The sequence below is a fragment of the Lepidochelys olivacea genome (genome assembly GCF_965140295.1).
Source record: "Lepidochelys olivacea isolate rLepOli2 genome assembly, chromosome: 25".
Classification (NCBI taxonomy): Eukaryota; Metazoa; Chordata; order Testudines; family Cheloniidae; genus Lepidochelys; species Lepidochelys olivacea.
The window spans coordinates 9922798-9946016 of record NC_140435.1 but is presented as its reverse complement, the minus strand read 5'-3'; the positions used below and the strand labels follow the sequence as shown (position 1 = coordinate 9946016).

Genomic DNA, 23219 nt, shown 5'->3' with positions numbered 1-23219 from the left:
CAGGGGGCCTTGCTGCAGAACCTTGCCACGGAACAGGGGGTTATATAGCCCCTGAAGAGAGCATGGATCAAATCCTAGCTCTTAGTTCATAAAAAGTGTAGTTACTACCGGCAACTGCTGCAAAAAATGAAAATCTAAGACCGTCCCTGGCGTCTATTTCAAGTGGGTGCAGAAATCATATTCCACTAGCCACAGGCTGAGGAGTCTCTGGCCCCATTTAATAACAGGGCTGATACAAGGTTGGAAACCAGGGATGTAAATATCGTTTAAAAAGTTAACCATTTAAACAATTAAAATGATATTGTTTAACTGGTTAACTGATGAAAGGGGGAGGGGCTAGGGCTGCTCTAGCCGGCCCAGGGCTGGGGTCGCTCTGGCTGGCCTGGGGCTGGGGGTTAATGGTTAGGATGGGTTAACGGTAAGACTAATGCTGACCGGTCAACTGTTTAATATTTTACATCCCTATTGGAAACATGACCTTGAAAAGACGATTAAGAACCTGCCTTTGGTTTCACAAAAGGAATCCACAATATCTGTTCCAAGTGTGAGTTAGGTTTCAGAGTAGCAGCCGTGTTAGTCTGTATTCGCGAAAAGAAAAGGAGGACTTGTGGCAGCTTAGAGACTAACCAATTTATTTGAGCATGAGCTTTCGTGAGCTACAGTTCACTTCAACTGGGAATGTATCCAATGAAGTGAGCTGTAGCTCACGAAAGCTGATGCTCAGATAAATTGGTTAGTCTCTAAGCTGCCACAAGTCCTCCTTTTCTTTAAGTGTGAGTTAGCAAGCAACCTCCCAAACGATTTGGTATTCAGATGCCCCGCATCCCAAATACCCATTCAAAACGCCATAGGGTCCAACCCCAGGGGTCGTCACAAAGGCATTTACTCAACAGAGAAGTCCATCAACTTTTCAAGTCTGGAGACTGGGTTTCAAATCCTGGCTCAGGTCAAATGGTGGTCAGGGCTCTGGTGATCTCAGCAGGCCACCAAAACAACTCTACAGTGTAGCAGAATTGGCAGTCTCTGCTCTGCATAAGCCCAGGGCTAAAAGAGTAGTGGGTGCTGCAGGTCAGGGCTCTGGAGTGAGGTGCGCTGAATGAACTGCACCAGATCCCAGGACTGAAGCTGCAGCAGGTACTGTAGATTTGGACTGAGATGCATGGACAGAACTGAGTGGGGGCCAACGCTTGGCAGCAGGGGGTGTTCCAGGTGAGAACTGAGGTGCTTTGACAGAACTGCATGGGGTAGGTAAGTTTTCATTGGAGTTTATTTAGTGCAGTGAATAAGGTCACGCAACTGGAGCGAGGTGTGAACTCACTGATGCAGGAAGCCCAGAACATTCAGAACAGGAATTGCCAGAGCCTTTGGCTAAAAGCACCAGAAACTGTGTTTGTTTCCGATTCAATTTCTTTTCTGCCTTTATAAAACTGTGAACTGCACAGCAACAGTGGTGGTTCTGCTTTCAGTCACCTCTTAGTTTACCCCCGCACAGGCTGCAGCTGGAGGAGGCCGTCCCACGGATTTGGAGCACAGATGTGGCACTCGGACTGTATTCAGAACTCAGAATAGTTTTGTGGCTTTGTCCTTTCTCTTTGTTCATCTCTGTTAGAACTCTGTGTAACAAGCAGACCACAGCCTGATGGCATTAGCCATGTGTGCGAGGGGCCTTAATATAGCATTGAATTTAGCCCGACTGCAGCTAGCCCCATCACCCTGAGTGCACACAATTCCCTGGGGATAATCCAACACCTGTACAAGTTCACTTAAACCCATGCACACTGCATACAGACCGACAATACTCACATCCGTATCCACACACTAACTCATAAATGCATTCAAACAGTCACTGCCAGATGACACGCACATGTTCACAAAAGTACACAGACGGTACAAAAGTACCACCCACACGCAAGCACGCTCAAACCCATAAAATCACCTACACAATTGCAGCCATCTGCACAGACACAGACATTCATATGCTAATACAGACATGCACACACAGAGAAATGCCTGCAAACACACACACACGTCGATATGCACATACACACGCGTCTCCCTTTTCATAAGACTCTTCGCTATAAAGCTCTTACTCATACTGGGATGCTCCACTCCACTGAAGTGCAATGCGAGGACCCTCATTCTGCTTGCTAAAAGGCACCTACCTCTTGCTCTCTCTAGCTGTCATCCTGGGGCTTGATACAGCCCTTATCGATTTGCTGGCTAAGCACTGCCTAAAATCAAGGAGCATTAAATCCCACAACAAAGCATCTCTCTTTTCACAGGCAGAGAGGGGTCTATATCTATGTTACAGGTGTAACAGAGCCAGCCCTAGGGATTCCCCTACTGCAGGCCAAGCAGAGGTGGATCCAGGGGTTCCCTAGCACGGTGGCTCTCAACCCTTCCAGACGACTGTCCCCCTTTCAGGAGTCTGACTTGTCTTGTGTACCCCCAAGTTTCACCTCACTTAAAATCCCCTTGCTTACAAAACCAGACCTAAACATACAAGTGTCACAGCAGGCTAGTACTGAGGAATGGCTGACTTTCTCATTTTTACCCTCTCCTTATAAAATCAATCAGAGCAGTATAAACAAGTCACTGTATGGAATTTTCGTTTGCACGGACTTTGCTAGTGCTTTTGACGTAGCCTGTTGTAAAACTAGGCAGATATCTCGATGAGTTGATGGACCGCCTGGAAGAGCTCTGAGTACCCCCAGGGTACATGTACCCCTGGTTGAGAACCACTAGACTACTACAGCAGGACTAGCTTGCAGGTTTTCCCACCTTAGAGCCACCACTAGGGATTCTCCCCCCCCCCCCGCCCCCCAATTCCAGCCCATCTTCCCCTCCCCTGGGGGAAATCCCTACCTTGTGACTGGAATTTGTAACCGGGAGAGTCGCACGCCGCTGTGGTGAAGATGAGAGTCCATGTCAGAAGCCTCCAAGCTGTTGCCATGGTTAGCGATGCTCGTCTCAGCGCAGGGAGCATTGTACCAGCCTAAAGGGCTCTGTCCCAACATGTCTCTCTTTGGGCCACCGCTTATGTAGAGACAGGAGTCCTTGGTCTCTTCCCAGACATCCTCAGCCGCTCCGTGCTCTCCCCAAAGCAGCGAAGCCGATAGGGTCTTTGTAGTGCGCTGTACCCGGGCCGGCGTAATGGCTTCAACATGTGCTAATTAGAATCAAAGGCTCTCGGCGGCATTGCCTCTGCGGAAGAGAGGGTGAGGAGAGGGAGTGGGAGAAAGAGAAGCGGAGTAAAGGAGAGAGAGAGGGAATGGTGGGGAAAAATGGAGAAGGAAAGGAGAGAGAAAAAAAGGCAGGGGAAGCTAGGGAAAGCAGAGTGGGCAGGAAGGGAAGAGTGAGTGTGTCAGAGAAGGAAAGGAAAAGAGGGGTGGGGGCGGGGGAAGGGTATAAATTAAATCAACCCCGTCATTTCATAGCATATTAAAGCCCCGTTAGTCAAGGGGCCTGATCTCCGGGATCCTTCCCTTTGGGTCATCATTCATACCAGTGAAGAGTGGCTGCCTTTCTCACTGGCTGGCGCTGTACCCCCTTTGCACCCGCCGGCCTGAATGCTCAGCTATACTGAGGTCCCTTATACTGCTTGGGCCATGTAAAGGGACCTTAAAGTAATGGCAACTGCCATTTGCACCCACTTTGAGGCCCCTTTGCCCTGCCAACATGGTATCAGTCGTTCTTAGTGTAAACGAGGCCCATCCCCTTTCTTGTCTTTGTGCCAGGCAAAGGAGCACCAGGCCCAAGATCTACTTGATCTCTTCAAAACAAATGACCAATGCAGGCACAACACTGCTGCTCTGGCAGAAACGTTTTAAGGAGGCGCAAGGGTTATGTTTCAGAAGCTGCCGCTCAGAGAATCCCCTCAGCAACACAGCAAGCTGGCTGGCTCAGCAGCAGAGATCTCAAGAGAGAGAAACAGGGCAGAGCAGAAGTAGAAGGCACAAGGTGGAGCAAAGGGTCTGAGTTCAAATCCACGCCCTAGGACAGTCTCCCCTCAGAATGTCATGTGTCCCCTAGAGGGGAATATAATTGCTCATGGGCCATGGGAGTCCAGAGAGCACCCCACTGCTCAGATGCTTATCAGGCCATCTTCAGTCTAAATAACGGGGCTGGAAGTTTTGGCATATCCTCCATTCGGCTCCAGGTGGCAATACCAGTGGTCTCTATGAAAAAGTCAACACTTACCACCCAGTGGCATCTGAGATGCCACCACCATTTTCAGTCCTTAGAACAAGAAACAGATGAAACAAATGAATGGTATCATGTAGGAAACATTGACTCTGTAATGCAGTGATACTCAAACCTCTTTGGTTCGGCAGCCAAATTAGCAATCATCATTACCCCAAAGAGCCACAGTCGTGTGAATTCATTGTCGATTTGCTATATATTCAATCACACAGGGTTTTAATATCACATGCTGCAAAGAGCCGCAGGAGATGCATTAAAAAGCCACTTGCGGCTCCCAAGGCTCAGTCTGAGTGTCACTGCTGTAATGGTTCCACAGTATTGTGAGCACAGCCACCTCTGTCAGGGTACTCAGTCAGAGCTAAAGGATGCAGTCAGTGCATTTTGCCTTTTGAGCTGTTCCTAAGTAGATCAGGAGATTCTTGATAGTATTTATTTGAAATGATTTGTGAAGAGTCTTGGCCTCTGGATCAATTCCACACAGAAATATCAATTATCCGCAATGGCAATGTAAGGAATTCATATGGGGTTGGATGGTTATATAGGGGCGTGGTTTCATTTCTGTTTGCTGATTGGATGGCCTTTGCAACTGACCAATGCTGCACAAATTTACCGACTGGATACAGAATTCCAAATGTACTCCCTAACAATATTTGACTTTAAATGTCCTGTTTGCAAGTATCATCTCTAACCAAGCACAAATGTTCCTGGAAAGAGAACACAAAAGGGTGAAAGCTGCAATCAAATTGAAACTGGATTTCAATTTGAACGGGTAGTCACGGACATTGTTTTTCAGTATTTGCTCAATTCCAGCAATGGCCTACTCCATTGCTGGATGGGAAATGCAGAAGGTGTGTTTTTTTCAACCTTAAGATAGTTATTTTGGGTCCGAGTGAGAATTTTGACTGAGGGTCTGCAAATGGGAGTGACTTTTATGTTAACCAGAAAGATCTGAATAACTACTCATCCCTCTGAACACTTTGAATAATGAAGCATTTTGAATCATTAACCACTTGTCTTGTCCCATATTCTTAACGCCTCTTATGCTTTTAATTAGTAAAGGAGGGAGGTATAGTCTAGTGGATAGACTACAGGATTGGGGAGTCAGGACTTTGGGTTCTATTCATATCTCTGTCACTGACTGACTCGCTCTTTGGTCTCAGACTGGTCATTAACCTCTCTGTCCTTTGGTTTCCCCATCTGGAAAATGGAGTTAATATTATTTATATTATTTTATATCTTAAGATTCTCCACTGTCCATTTACACCCAGATCATAAGCAAGAATTTGGCCCAAGAGCCACCATCCTCTCACCCCTCACTCCCTGGGTCCTGCTGTAGCATGGTGATGCATTATGCAGCATTTGGGATGTCACTGCCAGATCTGGGGTGACAGACTGGGATGCTACAAAACAGATAGAGCGTGTGAATGCTCCGGCAAAAGGCTGGGGAAGATGGGCTGCGTAGAAGAATACGTGAATTCAAACAGAAAGAGCTTTTATGCTAACAGGAGGATGGCAGGTGATGGGTAAAGGGAATGGCCTGCAGTTCACAGTAGGGTTGTGCATTCTGCAAGAACGGGAAGAAACCTGAATTGCTCTGTGTTTTGTACTTCTGTTTCTAGGTTTGGGGAGTTAATTTTGCTTTAGAAAGATAAAATAAACCAAAGACACAGCTTCCTTGTGGCATTTCCCCCAAGAATTTAAATACCACAATCTTGTGTTTAGTCCCATAAGTGGTTCCTTCAGACATTATGATAGTTAATATTTTGTTATATTAAATACTAATTGGACAGGAGAAGGAATGATGCAGTATCTATCTGTGAACACTAGAGGGAATCTGGGGGAAAAACAGGAGATGGTGCAGAGCCTGCTGTAATTTGTGTAATTTGTCTCAAAGTTTCTTTAAGACCCCCCTGGCCCCATCACTGCAGCCTGACTAGCTGACATCACAAACCCCGTCATGGCTCACCCTGTTTTCTCAGGTTACTCTGTCCACTACCAACTGAGAAAGACAAGCCTGGGGCAGGGTGGCTGTGTCATTCCCATCCCACCTCCATGCAAGAGAGGTTCCCTTGAGCAAGAACAAAATGTCCCCTGAGCCCATTATTCACTTGGCCTGTGAATCCAGAAACGTCTGGGATCTCCAAAAAGCAATGCTGTCCTGGCAGAACTGAGAGAAGTATTCTCCAGGCATGATGCTGGAGTCCCCAAGGCTTCCTGATTTCAGTGCATGCCCGAGCAGCTCTTCTGAGAAACTAGCATGGAGCTTCATCTCAACCTTCTCCTCCCGGAGCTTTTCCCGGGTAGTGTCCAGTCTAGCTGTTTGGCCAGTCACACTCTAGACATTATCTTTAGCCTGGATTTGGGCACTGGGAGTCCTTGTTAGACAGTCAACTCATCCAGGATAGCGTCAGCTCTTTCACCCTACTGATAACAGTCTGACCATATAGACTCAGGAAGCCAGCCAACTTTCAGAACATCCTAAAAGAAACTGGCCATCCAAATAAGCAGCCACGGCATGGAGATCTGGTCAAACATTTGGAACATATACTTTCCACTGTCACTGAAACCTTAGTACCAAAAGTCTCTGTCCTATCACTCCATAGACACCCATGGCTCTCAGATGACCTGTGGAAAGGAAGGAAGCATGAAGGTCAATAACAAAAACTGTGAACAGACGGTAACAGAAGCATAAGCAATTTGTTGCAAAGAATGTTGATCTCAGATCAGGTCACAAAAATCCAAGAGGACCCCTCAGGTATACTGACGGACACATACAGAACCCGTGATTTCATTTCTGTCCCCATGGATTTGGACTCTTCATATCAGATGCAAGTCCTGGAAGCACTGCAAGTTCTCAGAGACACCACATTCAACTTTGTCCCACATCCTTTTTGGCTTAAGGACAGCCTGTAACTCTTGGGCTCCTTGGATGAATGTAGACGTCTTCCCTCTCAAAGCCTTGCAAACTCCAGCTAGTAATTAAGAAACGATCGCTTGACACAAACTTGGCCAACTATCCAGTATGGCTGTCTACAGGCTGGTGTCTAACCTCCCATTTCTAAATTAGGTGGATGAGAAGCTAAGCTTCCAACCACACCTGATTGCCATCAACATTCTGTATCCCTTTAAATGGTAAGCCAGGTATGGCTCAGAGATGACCTTGGGTGTGTTATTAAATGATTGCTTCTTTGCTATGGACAGCGGGGAAGTGTACTCCTGGCACCAGGCCCTCCTCTCAGTCCAAACCAACCGAGTTGTAATGGGTATCTTCAGTTCTCTCTCTTAAATTCTCATTGGAGGAGTCCTACAAGGTTTTATCTTCTCACACATGTCGAAAAGACTATTAGAAACCCTGGGTCCAAATGCCAAGAGTAGGCAGATAGAACACAATTGTCTATGCCCTTCACATCCTACGCAGAAACCATCATCTCCCAATTATGCCATAGCCCCAGTGAAGTAAGTACATGGCTGCAGAACAGCTGGCCAAAGCTTGACCTTGGGTTACTCTGGTCACCAAGAACAGAGAAATCTGGGGGTCTGATAGGCAGGACTATTCCTGATCCCACCTCTCAATAAAGTAAGGCCGATGTGGCCCATGCCACGGGGTCACGAGGCAGTGACGTAGTGGTGTCCAACCTAGTGACGTTGCCACATCGCAACACGACCTCCAGACGTACCAGAGAACGGAGAGTAAATTTCAGAGAACAGCAAGTGCAATCCTGCAGCCAAACCGACGCAAAAGCTCAGAGTTTGTCCATCATGATTCCCTTTAAAGCTGCATGATTTAAACTGCACAAGGGAGAAGGGAAACAAAAGCCCAGCATGGGCTTGCTCTCCCAAGTCAGCATTTTTAGACTCTATTAAGCTTTGAGATTCCAGCTTTTAAACTTTGTCCTACTTCCAAGGTTTCTGGACAGAAAGCCTCTCAGCTGAAGTATATTTCCCCTGGGCTTTACACTCCTAATTTGTCTTGTTTTTCCGTTGTTGAACCAGCTTCCTCAAAGCAGTTATTATTTCCTGTCGCTCTTCCACATCTCCAAGACCCTGAGCTGCAGTGGCCATGACTTCTGACCTCCCTCCTATCCTCTTCCATCTTTCCCTCCCCCTTCCCCTCTCATTTATGTTAGCAGCTCCCTCATCCACAAAGGCATCAAAGCCTGGGAGAGGTTGCAGAGCAAGGAGAACCCTTCAACCCTTGACCTCACAGGGAGGAAGGTCTGTTTTTAGCACCACAGGTTGGGAATTAGGGCTGTAAAATTCCCCTGAACTGCAGTGGGGGAAGGGCCCAAGCATTGATGCACAGGGTGGTAAAAATGCATCCCCTTTTCCACAGCACTCCACCTCTGAGACCCCCAATGAGCCTTTATTCTGGGAGGGAAAGACCCAAAACAAGGAGCAGAGGAGGAGGGAAGCTGGAAGACCAGTGGGCTCCTCAGTTTCTTTAATATGTATAAAGTTTTCCAGAATGTTCGTTTCAAGATTTAGCCTTCAGGATGTCAATAATACACAGGCACAAACAGGCAGGAAGCCCCCAGCTCTGTGCACCGGGGGGGGGGCTCCAGAATCTTCGGCTCTTATGAGGCGGGGCCATGTCCAGCAGTAATGAGGCCCAGGGTACAGCGTGACCTCTCCGGGTCTCGTGCCTGCCTCACTTGGGTCGGTTCCGATTTGCTCCTTTCCTAGGAATTCATTGTACTTGGCGGGCGCTGCCTGATAGCTAACACTCCCAGCTGCCTGTGCCAAGGTGGCTTTCGCTGTGTGAACTCTTGGGTTGTGGCGTGAGTACAAGGCGGCTGTTTGGATCCCTGGCTCTCAAGAAAGAAAGACAGAAAGAAAGAAAGACAGAAAGACAGAAAGGACAACTGTTACTAATTTCAACATCGGGTCTGCAGACAGAATTCCCTGAAAGCCTGGCTTTTTGGCTCGGGAGGCAGCTGGATGGGAAGGTAATAGAAAGCAGATGGGCTCTGATTTGGCCCAAGAGGAAGGTTCAAGGTGCCTCCTAGTGCAGAGGAGAGGAACTTAAATACTTTTAAAGACGCAGGGGCTTGCTGGTTCCAGGTTTCTCATCCAGCGTTTGCAATTTATGAGCTCAGGTGTCCCTTTCCCTTTTTGAGAGAGAAATAAAGACAAACGCAGATTTCTGCTTCCAGCACACCCCGGTGGGAGGAAATACTTGCGAGCCCTTCTTGCCAGCCTGTCCCCATCCCCCTTCCACCTACACACCTTTCCTGATGTGCAGTGCCAGCTGCTGAAAACAAGGAGAACATAAAGCTCCGGAATCCGAACTTCCAGACGGTGTTGTTCTCTCAGCTAAATAATTAATGAATGAATCAATACCTGGCCTTTGTCTATGCCATCACAACGTAGTAACAGTTCGTGCAGGCTGGATACACTCTCCAAACCAGAGGAACTCAACCACAGAGCACTTAGTTAATGCACCAAGTCTGCTGCTCAGATCCAGTGCGGGTGGTTGATATCATAGAATCATAGACTTTAAGGTCAGAAGGGACCAATATGATCATCTAGTCTCACCTGCACAATGCAGGCCACAGAATTTCACCCACCCACACCTGTAACAAACCTCTATCTAACCTATGTCTGAGCTATTGAAGTCCTCAAATTAGATCAGGAGCACACAGCTCAAAGGAGGAGGAGGTTCCAGGGGGTTAACGTGCTAGGTTGGAACTTGTGGGACTTGGCTCCAATTCCCTGTTCTGTGTCACACTTCCTGGGTCACCTGGGGCAAATCACCCAAGCGATGTCTACACTCTGGACCTCGCATCACCATGGCTGTAACTCTGCAAGGTCTCTTGTATAGCCGCTCTATGCCAACAGGCGAGTGCTCTCCTGCGGGCACAATTAGACCACCCCCAACGAGCGGCGGGAGCTGTATTGGTGGGACAGCCTCTCCTGCCGACATAACGCTGTCCACACCAGTGCTTTTGTCGGTCAAACTTATGTTAGTGTGTTTTTCACACCCCTGACCGACAAAAGTGCGAGGGTAGACATAGCCTTAGTCTCTCTGTGCCTCAGTAAAATAGCACTTCCCCAAAACACAGGGGTGCTCGGAGAATCCATGCATGAAAGATTGAGGTGCTCAGGGCCATAAGTACCATAGGTAGACACCATCCAGCCGGATAGTTTCCTTACGCCAAGATTTCTCATCCTAAACAATCACCGTAAACCAAATAGCCCCATCAATCTGCTGCACTCCTATCACCACCGCTATGGACCAAGACCAGAAAGATGCCACTGTAGGTCAGCAAGGACCTGAACTGAGGAAGGACCCAGGACTGCTGCAGAGCAAAGACCTTGCAGCGGGAGAGGTTCAGCATTCATCCAAATAGTCATAGACTCATCCTGAGATTATCCTAATCTCTTCTCTCTAAAAACCAGCCTCTTTCATTAAATGCTAGAGCTGCTGCATGGAGACCTGGAGAATTCTGGTTTGGAGCCTTTGCTGAAACATGGCTCGCAGACATGGACCAATCCAGTCAAAAGGTGAAGGAAGGGTAGTTCTATGTCATCCCAAAGTGCGGTCCCAAACCTAGTCTGGGTTATTCTGCTCATGGGTATATAGTAACCAAGGCCAGTATCATGGATTATTGCATAATTGTCCATTATCAGCCCTGAATCATAGAATATTAGGGTTGGAAGGGACCTCAGGAGGTCATCTAGTCCAACCCCCTGGTCAAAACAGGACCAATCCCCAATTTTTGCCCCAGATCCCAAATGGCCCCCTCAGGGATTGAACTCATAACCCTGGATTTAGCAGGCTAATGCTCAAACCACTGAGCTATCCCTCCCCCCGAAGAGTGGAGTTTTGTCCACCCTGATGGAAATAAGATACTGAGCTGGGCCATTGGTCTGATTTCTGTGTTCCTATGAAAGGAACAAACCTGCAGGGATCATTCAGATAAAATGTGAAAGTTGAGAAATTTGTGACCAAGAGAACTCCAAATTGCTTAACGGGGGACTGGCATTTCTTGAAAGCCAAAAGCCAGAGCTGCTGTTACCTTTGCCAGGCAGTAGCTGAAGGTAGGCCATGGCTAGATCTCCAGAGACAGCCCTTCATTCATTCCTGATGGCCCACCTGCACAGCACCCCTAAGCTATCAGTGACACGGTACCACAGAGAGGACACCTTCCTCAAGGGCTGTACCCCCTAGTCAAGCCTCTCTTTATTAGGATGTTCATTATTTTAAACATTAATTTCCCAGACACGTGAAACTCATTCCTACTGACCAACTGCACATCTTTGTTCTCTGCTCTTTGAAAGGAGAAACAGGCTGTCCGGTGGGCTTGTTCGCATGGTGAAATATCACCAAGTCACCAACTCCAACTGGCCACCTGGCTCCATGCGCCTGAACCCGATTGGCCATTCAGTTGGATGAGAAGCACAGCCAGAAAGGTCTGTTTTGAAGTGAAAAATTCATAAAACACAGGGATTTTAAAACTGACTTGAATTTTGTTTTAGTTATTTTGTTGAGGGAAATGAGCCCTTTTCTGAGGTTTTAACCACATCCAAACTCCATCAAGTAGCTTTGCCTCTCATTGCGAAGTTCTCACATGCCTCAAATGTAGCAAGTTGTTTGTTACAGGTTGGAGGAACAAGACAACCGGCCTGCCACTCACACACCAGAGAAATCAAAGTATCGGCCCCAGAAGTGAATGGCGTGCGCGTCTGCCTGGGGTCTACTACACCCTTGGAAGGTGGCTGTCTAGCTGGGGGTTTCTGCTGACACTGATCATGGCAGTGTCTGAACGCCTGGCCCATAAAATCAACAGCAACATCCCCAGCGCACGAAAGGCTCAACACCGGTCCATTCTACAGCGGGCAGCATGGCTCCTGGACTGGCCACAGCTGCCCGGTTGGTTGCACTGGGATCAGTTTCTCTCTGGGTGCAGGAAGGCTGGAAGGAGCTGAAACAGAGGAAGGATTGCAGGAGACACCAGCAGGCTCAGAGCTGGAGAGTCTCCTGCCTGCCAAAGTGAGGGCATAAGGACTTGAAAAAGCCTGGGTTAGAAAAAGCCTCTCAAGACTAACCTGCCTGCTTGCCTTTGAAATGAAGCCCTCAAAGCAGATCCCATTTCTCATGGCTCCCGCTCCGCTGTCTCTCTGCACGCTCCTGGCTCTCTAGGAAGACACCAAGCTGCCTCCGAAAGGCGTTGGTGAGTCCCAACTGCAGCCGCTTGGCTGCTCGCAAGCTGGGCAGTGCTGGACAGTCTCAGTTTTCCGGTGCTGCCAGCCAGCCAGGGGCGTTTGTGTTTATTCTCCTAAGCTCTCTGCAGGCCCGTTCGGGCTCCACAAGAGAGAACACAGTTACCCTTCACTTCCCTCCCCCCACCCACAGCCTCAAGCAAGGAGCCAATGTAGAAGTCATTGAGAACTCAGCCCTGCTCTCACTGGGGAGAGAACGCCAGCCAGGAGAGCAGGGCTCTGATTTCCCCGGGCCTGGGCAGAAGGCACCGCATTTTAGTGGGAGGCAGCCGAGTCCAAGACTGGGGGTCAGGGATTCCTGGGGTCTCTTCCCTGCTCTGCCACTGACTTGCTCTGTGATCTTGGAGGCATGCCTTGACCTGTCTGTGCCTCACTTTCCTCATCTGTCCCATGGGGATCATGTTACTTGCCCAGCTCCCTTGTACAGGCTTTGAGAGCCTGATCCAGGAGGTGCTATAGACATGGGGGCAGCACCTCCTGTCCTGCCTCACATGGCAGCATCTGCACTGGGTCTGAACCCTAGTCCTTGGACAACCCAGGGTAACCCTCTAGGCCAGAGATAAGACAGCTATGGACTGAGTGACACAGGAAGCTCCTGCCCTCGAAGGAGACACCGTCCCCGGGACGTCTTTTGCTTTAAGGAGATGAAGCGAAGCGTTCCCAGGCAGGTCCCCTCTCAGACAGGAGTTATGCAACGGCTTGGAGCAGTTCCATGTGATCCAGACTTGCTGGCCCCCACTGGCTTCAAGGAAAAAAGAACAGACAGTCGCTGAGCGACCGTATCTGCCACCGACGTGCGCGCGCCTGCGAATGCCATCGAAGCGTGGGCACGCACACGCCACCTTTGTACAAGCGTGCGAGCCATCAACCCATCGGCTCGGGCGTGTGTGGGTGCCATCCACGTGTGCATGCATCTATGCCTAAGTGTGTACGTCCGTGTGTGCTGTCTACACATCCGTGGATATGAGCCATCTCTGCGTGTGTGTGTCATCCATGCACAAGCATGTGCGCCATCTACATTACTGTGCCCATGTATGTCTGTGGGCGTATACCACCTACGTGTGTTTGTCCGTGTGTATGCCACTCCCACGCCTGAATGACTAGGTATGTATTCCATCCACACAGATGAATCTCTCTACATGTGGGTCCCTGTCTGCTACCTGTGCTGGGGGGGGGGGGGGGGCTACAAAATTATAGGGGCCGAGCACTTGAAAATCTGACCCTGAGTTCTTTTGAAAATCTAGCTCTACCTATCTGACATGTGTATGTAATACTTAGTCCTGCCAGGAGAGCAGGGGGCTGGATTAGCTGACCCCTCGAGGTCCCTTTCAGTCCTACGATTCTGTGATTCCGTGTGTGTGAGAACACGGGACAGAGTGGCACAAGTCCCACTGATTTACTTCAGAGGAAGAACTTCAGTACTGAGCCCTACAATGGGACGCAGGTCGAGTGACACGGCAATGCCTTGCAACTCCACAGCGCCTGTCACGCCCAAAGGTCCCGACATATTTTAACCGCAAGTATACAGCGAATCTGACCCTGAGTTCTTTTGAAAATTTAGCCCTGCCTATCTGACGTGTGTATGTAATACTCCACACACACACACACACACACACACACGTTTATTACAGTCTCAGCTGACAAAGAGAGCTTCAGGATACAACCATAAAATAAATCAATCAATCAGCAAACCCTATTTCCACCGGATCCAGAGCCACAAACACCTGCTTGAGTTGTTACCGTTCCACTGTGCAGACTGATCGTTTGGCACTCAGGGCCTCCACATTAGCTCTGCGGCCCCTGCACCCTCTCCCGTCAACTGGATCGTTGACTGCTTCATGGTTCGCAGTTCAGCGGGATCGCCGCCTCCGGCGTCCCGTCCTCAGACATAAGCTGCACTCGTGTGCAACTGTGAGCAGCCCCACTATGCTCCGAACAGTTTATGGGGTTCGGTGTGGGCAGGAAATATGGACTTCCCACCTTCATGGGTGTCAGTGAAGGCAGCTTCCCTCCCACTCCTCTTACTGCCCCCGTCCCCATTCCTTGGCAATCAGCAGCGTCCGCGCTACCCAGCACCGTCGCTGGCTCCACTTGGCTTGCAATAAGCGTGTCGAGGCTCGGAAGAGGATGGAGCATTCATGGTTCTACACAGACATTGAAACACCACCCCCTCCCCCCGGCCCTCCTACACACAAAACCTCATGGCCTGATTCCCCACTGCCTAGAGCCTTGGGCAGCCAACTACACCTGTGCAAGCCTCATACACCCACTGTCCACGGGTGTTAATACCTGCACGGGGCCATGGAGAATCAAGCCCACGGGCTCGCTGGGCGGCACAGTGACCAGGCCACCACAGAGCCAGTCTTGAGCTCTTCTTTCAAGCACAAGTCCCACTGATTTACTTCAGAGGAAGAACTTCAGTACTGAGCCCTACAATGGGACGCAGGTCGAGTGACACGGCAATGCCTTGCAACTCCACAGCACCTCTCATGCCCAAAGGTCCCGACATATTTTAACCGCAAGTATACAGCGAATCTGACCCTGAGTTCTTTTGAAAATTTAGCCCTGCCTATCTGACGTGTGTATGTAATACTTAGTCCAGCCCCCTGCTCTCATGGCAGAACTAGCTGACCCCTCGAGGTCCCTTCCAGTCCTACGATTCTGTGATTCCATGTATGTGTGAGAGAGAACATGGGACAGCTGGAACGTGTGTGTGTGTGTGAAAGAGAGAGAGAGAGAGAGAGAGAGAGAGAGAACATGGGTCTGCTGGAACGTGTGTTTTCACGAGGAGGGTGGTGAAACACTGGAATGCGTTACCTAGGGAGGTGGTAGAATCTCCTTCCTTAGAAGTTTTTAAGGTCAGGCTTGACAAAGCTCTGGCTGGGATGATTTAATTGGGGATTGGTCCTGCTTTGAGCAGGGGGTTGGACCAGATGGCCTCCTGAGGTCCCTTCCAACCCTGATATTCTATGATTCTATGTGTGTGTGCGAGAGAGAGAGAACATGGGACAGATGGAACGTGTAATCACTTCACTCTCTCTGGAGTGGAGCGCAGCAGGTGTTTAATGCTGGACAGTGACACTCCAAGACAGCAAGTGGCGTGGGATTAAAGTGGGTGCACAGCTGTACTCAAAACGTGGGATGTGCTGGAATGCGGCGACTCGGACCTCTGGGGGGGTCACGGTGGATAATCAGCCGAACAGGAGCTCCCAGGGCTGGGGCCAAAAGGGCTAATGCAATCCTTGGATACATACACAGGGCATTCTCGAGTAGGAAGGCTATTATACCTCTTGGCACCGGTGCGACCGCTGCTGAAATACCGTGTCCTGTTTGGGTGGCCATAATTCAAGAAGGATGGTGATAAATTGGGTTCAGGGAAGAGCCACGGGAATCATCGAAGGATGAGAAAACCGGCCTTCTATTGAGAGACTCCAGGAGCTCAATCTATTTAGCTTAACCATGAGAAGGATAAGGGATGCCTTGATCACAGTCCATAAGTACCTGCTTGGCGAACAGAACTTTGATCATAGTTTCCTCAATCAAGATAGAACAAGATCCAATGGCTGGAAGTAGAATCTAGATACAGCCTAGAAATAAGGTACGAGTTTTTAATAGGAGGGTAAGTAACCATTGGAACACCCCTGGCAAATTTTGGATCAAGACTGTACTGTAGGCTCTGCTCAAACAGAAATTAATTCAGGGACATCCTATGACCCGTGTTATGCAGGAGGTAAGACTAGACGATGATCACAACCATCCCTTCTGGCCTTAGAATCTCTGACTATTGTGGGATGTGCTTGCTACCTAAAATAACAAGGGGTGGGGGGGTTGGGGGGGGTTGGGGATTCTGAGCGAGTATCACCGCTCTAGGACCTATGGGATGAAATTAAGCAAAGGAAAAAATCTACACTAAATAGCAGGAAAAACTTCCCACTGCTGAGATCTGCGAGGCTGACAGGAGGGAACTGGTCACTGCTTTCATTGTTTGCATTACTTAAACATGGCCTGGACAATACACTGCGTGGAACCAGGCCTCACTGGTTGAGGGTGGGCGTGACTGATTGAGGACTTCCTTCTCCACGGCCCTGTAACTCTCAGTCTGGTTTTTCTAGCTTGGCCCTGTGCAAATGTCTGTGGTCACCACCCCGAGGCGTACACCATCCCAGTCAGATGCCGACAGATGGTGGCTAAAGGTCCCAGACGTCATGGGGGGAGCGTGTCTGACAGAGGGAGCTGAAGGAAGAGGGGTGCGTGAGGGAAGGAACATCCGTGCTCTTCAACTCCCAATAGATCGGTGAGCAGAAATCAAGGCTGGAGTTAACACTGGCCCAAGAAGCTCCTGGAGGGAAGGGGAAAGGTACCTTGGAGCAGCAGGAGAACCAGCGACAGTATGGGCCTGAGGAGGAGTGCTGCCCAGGAAGCATTGCAGAGGGAATGGGAGTCACATTGCTGGGCCCTGAGTTCTAGATGGATCTGATGGAGTCACAGGGTTTGCAAGTCATGTCTCTTGCCTCTGGCTCTGGGCTCCAAATCCCTCTTCAGATGGGAGCATGAGAGGTCAGCTCGGATGGCTCTCACCTGCTGAGATTTAAGCGTCCCTTTCTCCCCCATCTGTGGGCTCTTCCATGGAGGAAGCATATCAGCCAGACTATTTAGTTTTGATGGGACAGGGCAGACTTGCCAAAATGTGTAGGTTTCTAATGAGGTAGCTGCAACTCAAAGGCCACGCAGCGTGCTATCTGTGCCTAGTCACTGACGAGACACTGCGGTTCATCGCTTTGGAATCTGGGGCTGTTAGCCGGACAGGGGATTGAACTAGTTCTTTTGTTCTGGTTTCAACTGAAGGGTGAAATCCTGGCGCCATTGCATGGCAAAACTCTAGGTATTGCATGCACTAAGCTCAACGCATGTTCGGACCAATACTGATGAAGATTTTGCATTCAGTAGGGTTTTGCAAACCTAAAAGGAGCAGAATCCTGTTAGTGACTTTCTTTTTCTTTAAAAATTAACTGAAAATGGAACAGAAGAACAGTCATCCTGGGTCAGACCAAAGGTCCATCTAGCCCAGTATCCTGTCTCCTGACAGTGACCAATGCCAGGTGCTTCAGAGGGAATGAACAGAACAGGTAATCATCAAGTGATCATAGAATCATAGAATATCAGGGTTGGAAGAGACCTCAGGAGGTCATCTAGTCCAACCCCCTGCTCAAAGCAGGACCAATCCCCAATTTTTCCCCCAGAGCCCAAATGGCCCCCTCAAGGATTGAACTCACATCCCTGGGTTTAGCAGGCCAATCCTCAAACCATTGAGCTATCCCTCCCCCATCTGCTGTCGTCCATTCCCAGCTTCTGGCAAAGAGAAACTAGGGACACTATCCCTGGCTAATAGCCATTGATGGACCCATCTTCCATGACTTTATCTAGTTCTTTTTTGAACGCTTTTATAGTCTTGGCCTTCACAACATCCTCTGGCAAGGAGTTCCACAGGTTGCCTGTGCATTGTGTGAAGTGTTGGAAACCCAAAAGCAACAGCTTTGGCCTAGGACAATCAACAGAAAGTGAAAGCGACTAGTAAGGGTGCCGCTGAATAATCTGTTTTCACGGCCCATGCTGACTGAAACCAAAAAACAAACAACCCACGTCACTGGAGAATAGTCAGATCCTCAGCTCGTGTCAGTTGAAGTAGCAGTGCCACTAACTTCCATGGAGTTATGCTGACTGTGGAGGGATCCCATCAAGTTAGGGATTTCTCATCTCAGTTACTATTAACCTTGGATTAGGTCTGAAGAGAGTTTCAGTGTGATTCTGCTCTGGAAACGGACCCTCAAAATGGCCCCATGGGTTCCCATGTTTCTTATGTAGGAATGACGCCACATCAGATCTGATCGGCTTACAAACCAGAAGGTGGTTTTCCGAACTAGCCGCTCTGCAGACCTTGTCCGGAATCGGAGAGCCAAGCTGTGTTCTTTCTGGTTCCTGTGTCACCCAGACATCTGAGCCTAAACTTCGCCATAACAATCCAAATCCGCCTTGAACCTTTCTGAAAGTTGAGGAAGCCTGGTTCGCTTTCTGTGGGTTTTCACCCGATTGGCACTGCCCCTGCGCTTCCTGGACACGGTTGGTCTGGGAAGTGACAAATGGCTGAGAGGCACTTCCCATGGCATTTCTGGCTTGGCATGAACTCAGAGTTGGTCTATGGAGGTTTTCAGAGTTAAGGGGGCTTTGGATAGGCTTTAGATACGGACGGAACCATCCCACTGACTGATGTTCTCCGCTCACGATGGCCCCAATACAATTCTTCTGGAAGTCAATGAAAAGACTCTCCCATCGGCAGAGGCCGCCTCAGAGCCGCACAGTGCTCACCATCTCTTGGACCGGTGGGCAGCCAGGACTGACAGTGGCAATAAATGCTCCCCTCTGGGTCCCCCGACTCCTCCAGAGCATTGTATTCCTCCATTGTCAGGGGCTCAGTGTTCCATCTTATGGCCAATGGGTCCCTGGTTCTTTGCACTTGGTGCTGCCATCTAGTGGCCGGCTGCTTAAACTAACAGACAACACCCGTGACCTCTACGCTTTATAAGTACAGGAAGTCAAGGATTGCTGGTTATTCAGTGTGGCTGCTTAAAGCACACTTATATTCCTTGTATGGGAGGGGGAATCTGTAAACCTCAGGGCAGCCAATAGCCCTCCCTGAATCTAACAGCTCTCGTTATCATGAGTTTTGTTTGGGACATTCCAGGCCCAAATGACAAGTGTTCTGCTTCCAATGCCTTGTCCTTGTGAACTGGGAAAAGGGGTTGGTTTACCCAGAAGATTACAGGACCAAAAATCTATGTGATTTTGACCATATGGCTAAGAGTGAGTAGGGCTAGAGAACCAAATATAAGTGTCTGGAAGGTTTAAACATCAAGAAGGGGAAAGGAATGTACAGGGAGGTCCAATAGGGGTATAACTGAAAATAATTGGATGAAATGGAGCAAAGGAAACACTTGGTATGTTTAATATAAGGAACTCTTCCTGACAGTGAGATTTATAATCAGGGGATCATTTCAGAAAAATTCTGGGGCAGGACAAAGTTGTGTCAGCAAATATAACATTATATGTGATATTATGTCATGCAAAGTCATAGTGGGGGTTGGGGTGGAAGACATAATCAAGCCTATAGACCTATAAAAGTCGGAGAGGGGCAAAACAAGGTTTAGGGGAGCAACTGCCCCCTTGCCCCATACCAAATGATGCCCCCGTCTATAATTTTCTGGAAACATGGGACCAGCTGGGACACACACAGATACAACACCACCACTGCAAACTATAATTCAGTGGAACTGTCTCCCAAGAGAAGCGACGACAGCGTCACTGATGGAGACATTTGAAACTAGACTGAGAAAAGCACTGGCGAACAGACAGTAGGGAGGAATCTTGCGCTGGCTGGGGAAATTGACTAGATGGCCCAATAAGTCATTTCCCTTTCCCACAGCTTCCAAGCATCTATGATGGATCCAAACCAAAGGACCAACAGAAATCACAGACCCCGAGAACCCTCGTGACCCTCCGCACAGCTGACGCCAGACCCTGAGCTGTCAAAGTCTAAACGCTACTGACAAAAACGGATAAAACCGGGACAGAAATCCCATCTGGCTGGTGTGTCCGAGCAGGATAGGGAGTCTTCTTCCATGTAAACAGGTAGCGGCTGCCATTAGAAAAACTCAAGGCTTACAACCACTTTGATATTTGACCAAATCACTGCTGAGAACAGCCTCCCCCAAACTGGCCCCAATTTGAAAATTTAAATCTTGCCGCACAGCCCTAGCTGGCGCCAAAGGCAGAGGGTAGCAGCCCTTCCCCAGCGCTCAGACCAGCCCAGCATTCAGTGCCTCTCTTGATTTTATTTTGTTGGACTGGATCACCAAGGTTATTTTATAAACTCCTTTCTATTTATAGTACAGCTCAACAAACCCTAATGAGATAATCTGCTGGCATTTCTCCATGGCTAATATTTACCTTGATGTTTAAAATAACATGGTCCAGGGGATTAAATTAGAAAAAAAAAAAACCCTTTAAAAATATAATCAAGGCAGAGAAACAAATGACCAGTCTGAACTGCCAAACGCCAGATGCTGCTCACAAAATTAGCGGCATTGTAACTTTTTGGGGGCAGACAGTTTATAAGCCACATAGTACAGGAGGGAAAGCAAGCCTTGGCAGTGCATGAAGTCAGAGAGAGAGAGAGAGAAAGCAATGTGTGCTTATTCTCAGGAATGAGGGCAGCTAAGAACATATAATTCTCCAGCACGATTACAGCTTTGGGGCTTGGTAATTAAGAGTTTCACCCCGTAGCCGCTTTGCAAAAGGGACTCCGATTTTAGAACAACAAACATGCAATCAGAGGGCTTAGCCCAGTCAAAGCAGTTGACTGGTGTGTTTGGGAGCGACAGAGAGCAAGCGAGAGCAAATGCCTGACTCCCGCTGTTTGCAGACACTCTGAAACACAACCCAGAGGTTTTATGGAAACTCTGAATGTTGGAGACGGGTGAACATGGTTTTCATTCTCATAAATGTTTTTCCAGCATGCAGTATTCCTCAGCCTCATTCCTTCAACCGGAGACCATTTGGATTTCAAAGAACATCTGCATAACCCCCCTCCCGTAACCCCCACAAGCCCAACCGCTGAGAGTTTGCTCTGCAAAGATTTCTTTATTAAGAAAGCATATTACCTTGGCTATCTTTTCCCCCTTTTTCTTCTGTTCCCCCCTTCTAGTCTGCCAGGATCTCTTCTTTTTCCCAGCAGCAGCCAAAAGCTTCTCTCTCCCTCCTGCGTGTGTCAGAAACTTTCCAGGCTGCCAGGGTGTGCGTCGCCCTTGCTCAAGTCACAGCAGAATAGCCTTCTTCTGTCAGAGGTCGGCAGCTCTTGAGTGAGAGGCTTTGCTGAAAAGTCTCCTTTCAGGAAGTGAGCGGTAATCAGAGAGCAGCTTGCAGGCAGCATGGATAGGAGCTGTTAAAAAAAAAAATAAAAAAATCACCGCTCGCTCAGGAATTTTGCCAGGGATACACACACACACACACAGAAAAGTCAAAACCCCACAAGGCCATAAAAGCCCTGCCCAGACTGATGAAATCACTAAAGAAGGCAGGCCTTTTCTGCTACAGAATAAAACTACTCAGTTTCCCTGTTCTAAAAGGAAACACTCCATCCTTTACTTGATTTAATGGGACCAACTTTTTGCGCTGTGTTTGTAGCGGGTCTATCACGGTGGGGTTCTGCTCCGTGACTGGCGGTCCTAAGGGCCACCGTAATTACATATGGTAAATAATTATAATAATTAATGACCAGGAAACTAGAGCAGTACGTGTATCCCTGGGGGTACGCAGAGGTCTTCCGGGGGGTCCATCAACTCATCTAGAGATTTGCCTAGCTTTACAACAGGCTATGTAAAAAGCACTAGCGAAGTCCGTACAAACTAAAATGTCAGACAAGGACGTGTTTATGCTGCTCTAGATACTATCCACTGACATGCAAGTACAACATTTATATTCCAGTCGATTTATTTTATAATTCTATGGCAAACACGAGCAAGTCAGCCATTTTTCAGTAGCAATGCGCTGCGACACTTCTGTATGTTTATATCTGATTTTTGGAAGCAAGTCATTTTTAAGTGCGGTGAAACTCAGGGGTACACAAGATAAATCAGACTCCTGAAAGGGGGACAGTCGTCTGGAAAGGTGGAGAGCCCCCGAACTAGAGGAATGGATCGGAAGGTGATGTGCAACAGGTGTTTTAGAAATTGAGCTGCTTTCCTTTTTCACCATGAAGAAAGAAAAGGTCCTGCCCTTCCAAACGTCTGCATTTCTTTTCCACTGAAAATTTAACCATAGAAATATCAGAAACATCAAATCTGGCCGTCCCTGGACCATTCCGAGGCATGTATCATGAGCTCTCACACCTTTACGAAAAGGGATGGGGGAGGGGTTGGTTCTTTAACAAAAACATCCTTTCTCCATGTTACTAGGCATTGGAGTTCAATCACAAAACACTGAGTTTGATGGCAAGGGCCATTCCATCATTCGGGGGATTGCCACCCTTTCATAGAATCATAGAATACCGGGGTTGGAAGGGACCTCAGGAGGTCATCTAGTCCAACCCCCTGCTCAAAGCAGGACCAATCCCCAATTTTTGCCCCAGATCCCAAATGGCCCCCTCAAGGATTGAACTCACAACCCTGGGTTTAGCAGGCCAATGCTCAAACCACTGAGCTATCCCTCCCCCCATAAGTCCCCATAAGTCCCTCCCCCCATTCAGTGCAGCCTTGTCCGCAGTGCGTGCCCCCCACCAGCTTGCAGGAAAAGTTCAGGGCCCAGCTGACCCAGCACAAACGTCTGCTCTGCTGCGCGTGACAGTGGTACTTAAATCACTCGCTAGCCTGGGAAGGTTAGCTCTGAATAGCCTTCTGCTTCCCTATTGCCTCAGGGAGACCACCGAGGGGTCACTCTGGCCACGTGGCCTACCCCTATCAGTCTGGAAACACAGGCTGCAGGGTTTCGTGACTGCTGGGGACCAGCAGGAGCAGACAGAGAGGGTGAACTGGGGAATGTAGTGCTGCAGCCCGTTACCTTGCATGCCTCCCCAAATCCTGCAGCCCACCACACTCCTAGCTCAAACCGTGTACTCGGAGAGGGTGGCATCTTGGAAAAGAGACATCAGGTGCAGTGACTTAGTGTGCACACAGGCCAAAAGAGCCTATAGATTAGCGGTTCTCAACCAGAGGTACATGTACCCCTGGGCGCACACAGAGCTC

The 23219-nt window shown here is 48.8% G+C and overlaps 1 protein-coding gene across 2 annotated transcripts in view; it reads right to left on the bottom strand.

The window, feature by feature from the left end:
- The window catches only part of ADAMTS10 (ADAM metallopeptidase with thrombospondin type 1 motif 10), a 103120-nt gene extending 81702 nt beyond the window's left edge, over nt 1-21418 (bottom strand). For both annotated transcript variants that reach the window (XM_084614748.1, XM_084614749.1), the window contains exons 1-2: nt 21141-21418; nt 2866-3323 (exon numbers count right to left, since the gene is read on the bottom strand). In XM_084614748.1, the coding sequence (XP_084470874.1) occupies nt 2866-2986 (121 nt within the window). In that variant the 5' untranslated portion in view covers nt 2987-3323; nt 21141-21418. The remainder of the gene's footprint in view (nt 1-2865; nt 3324-21140) is intronic.
- Nucleotides 21419-23219: the final 1801 nt, after the last annotated feature.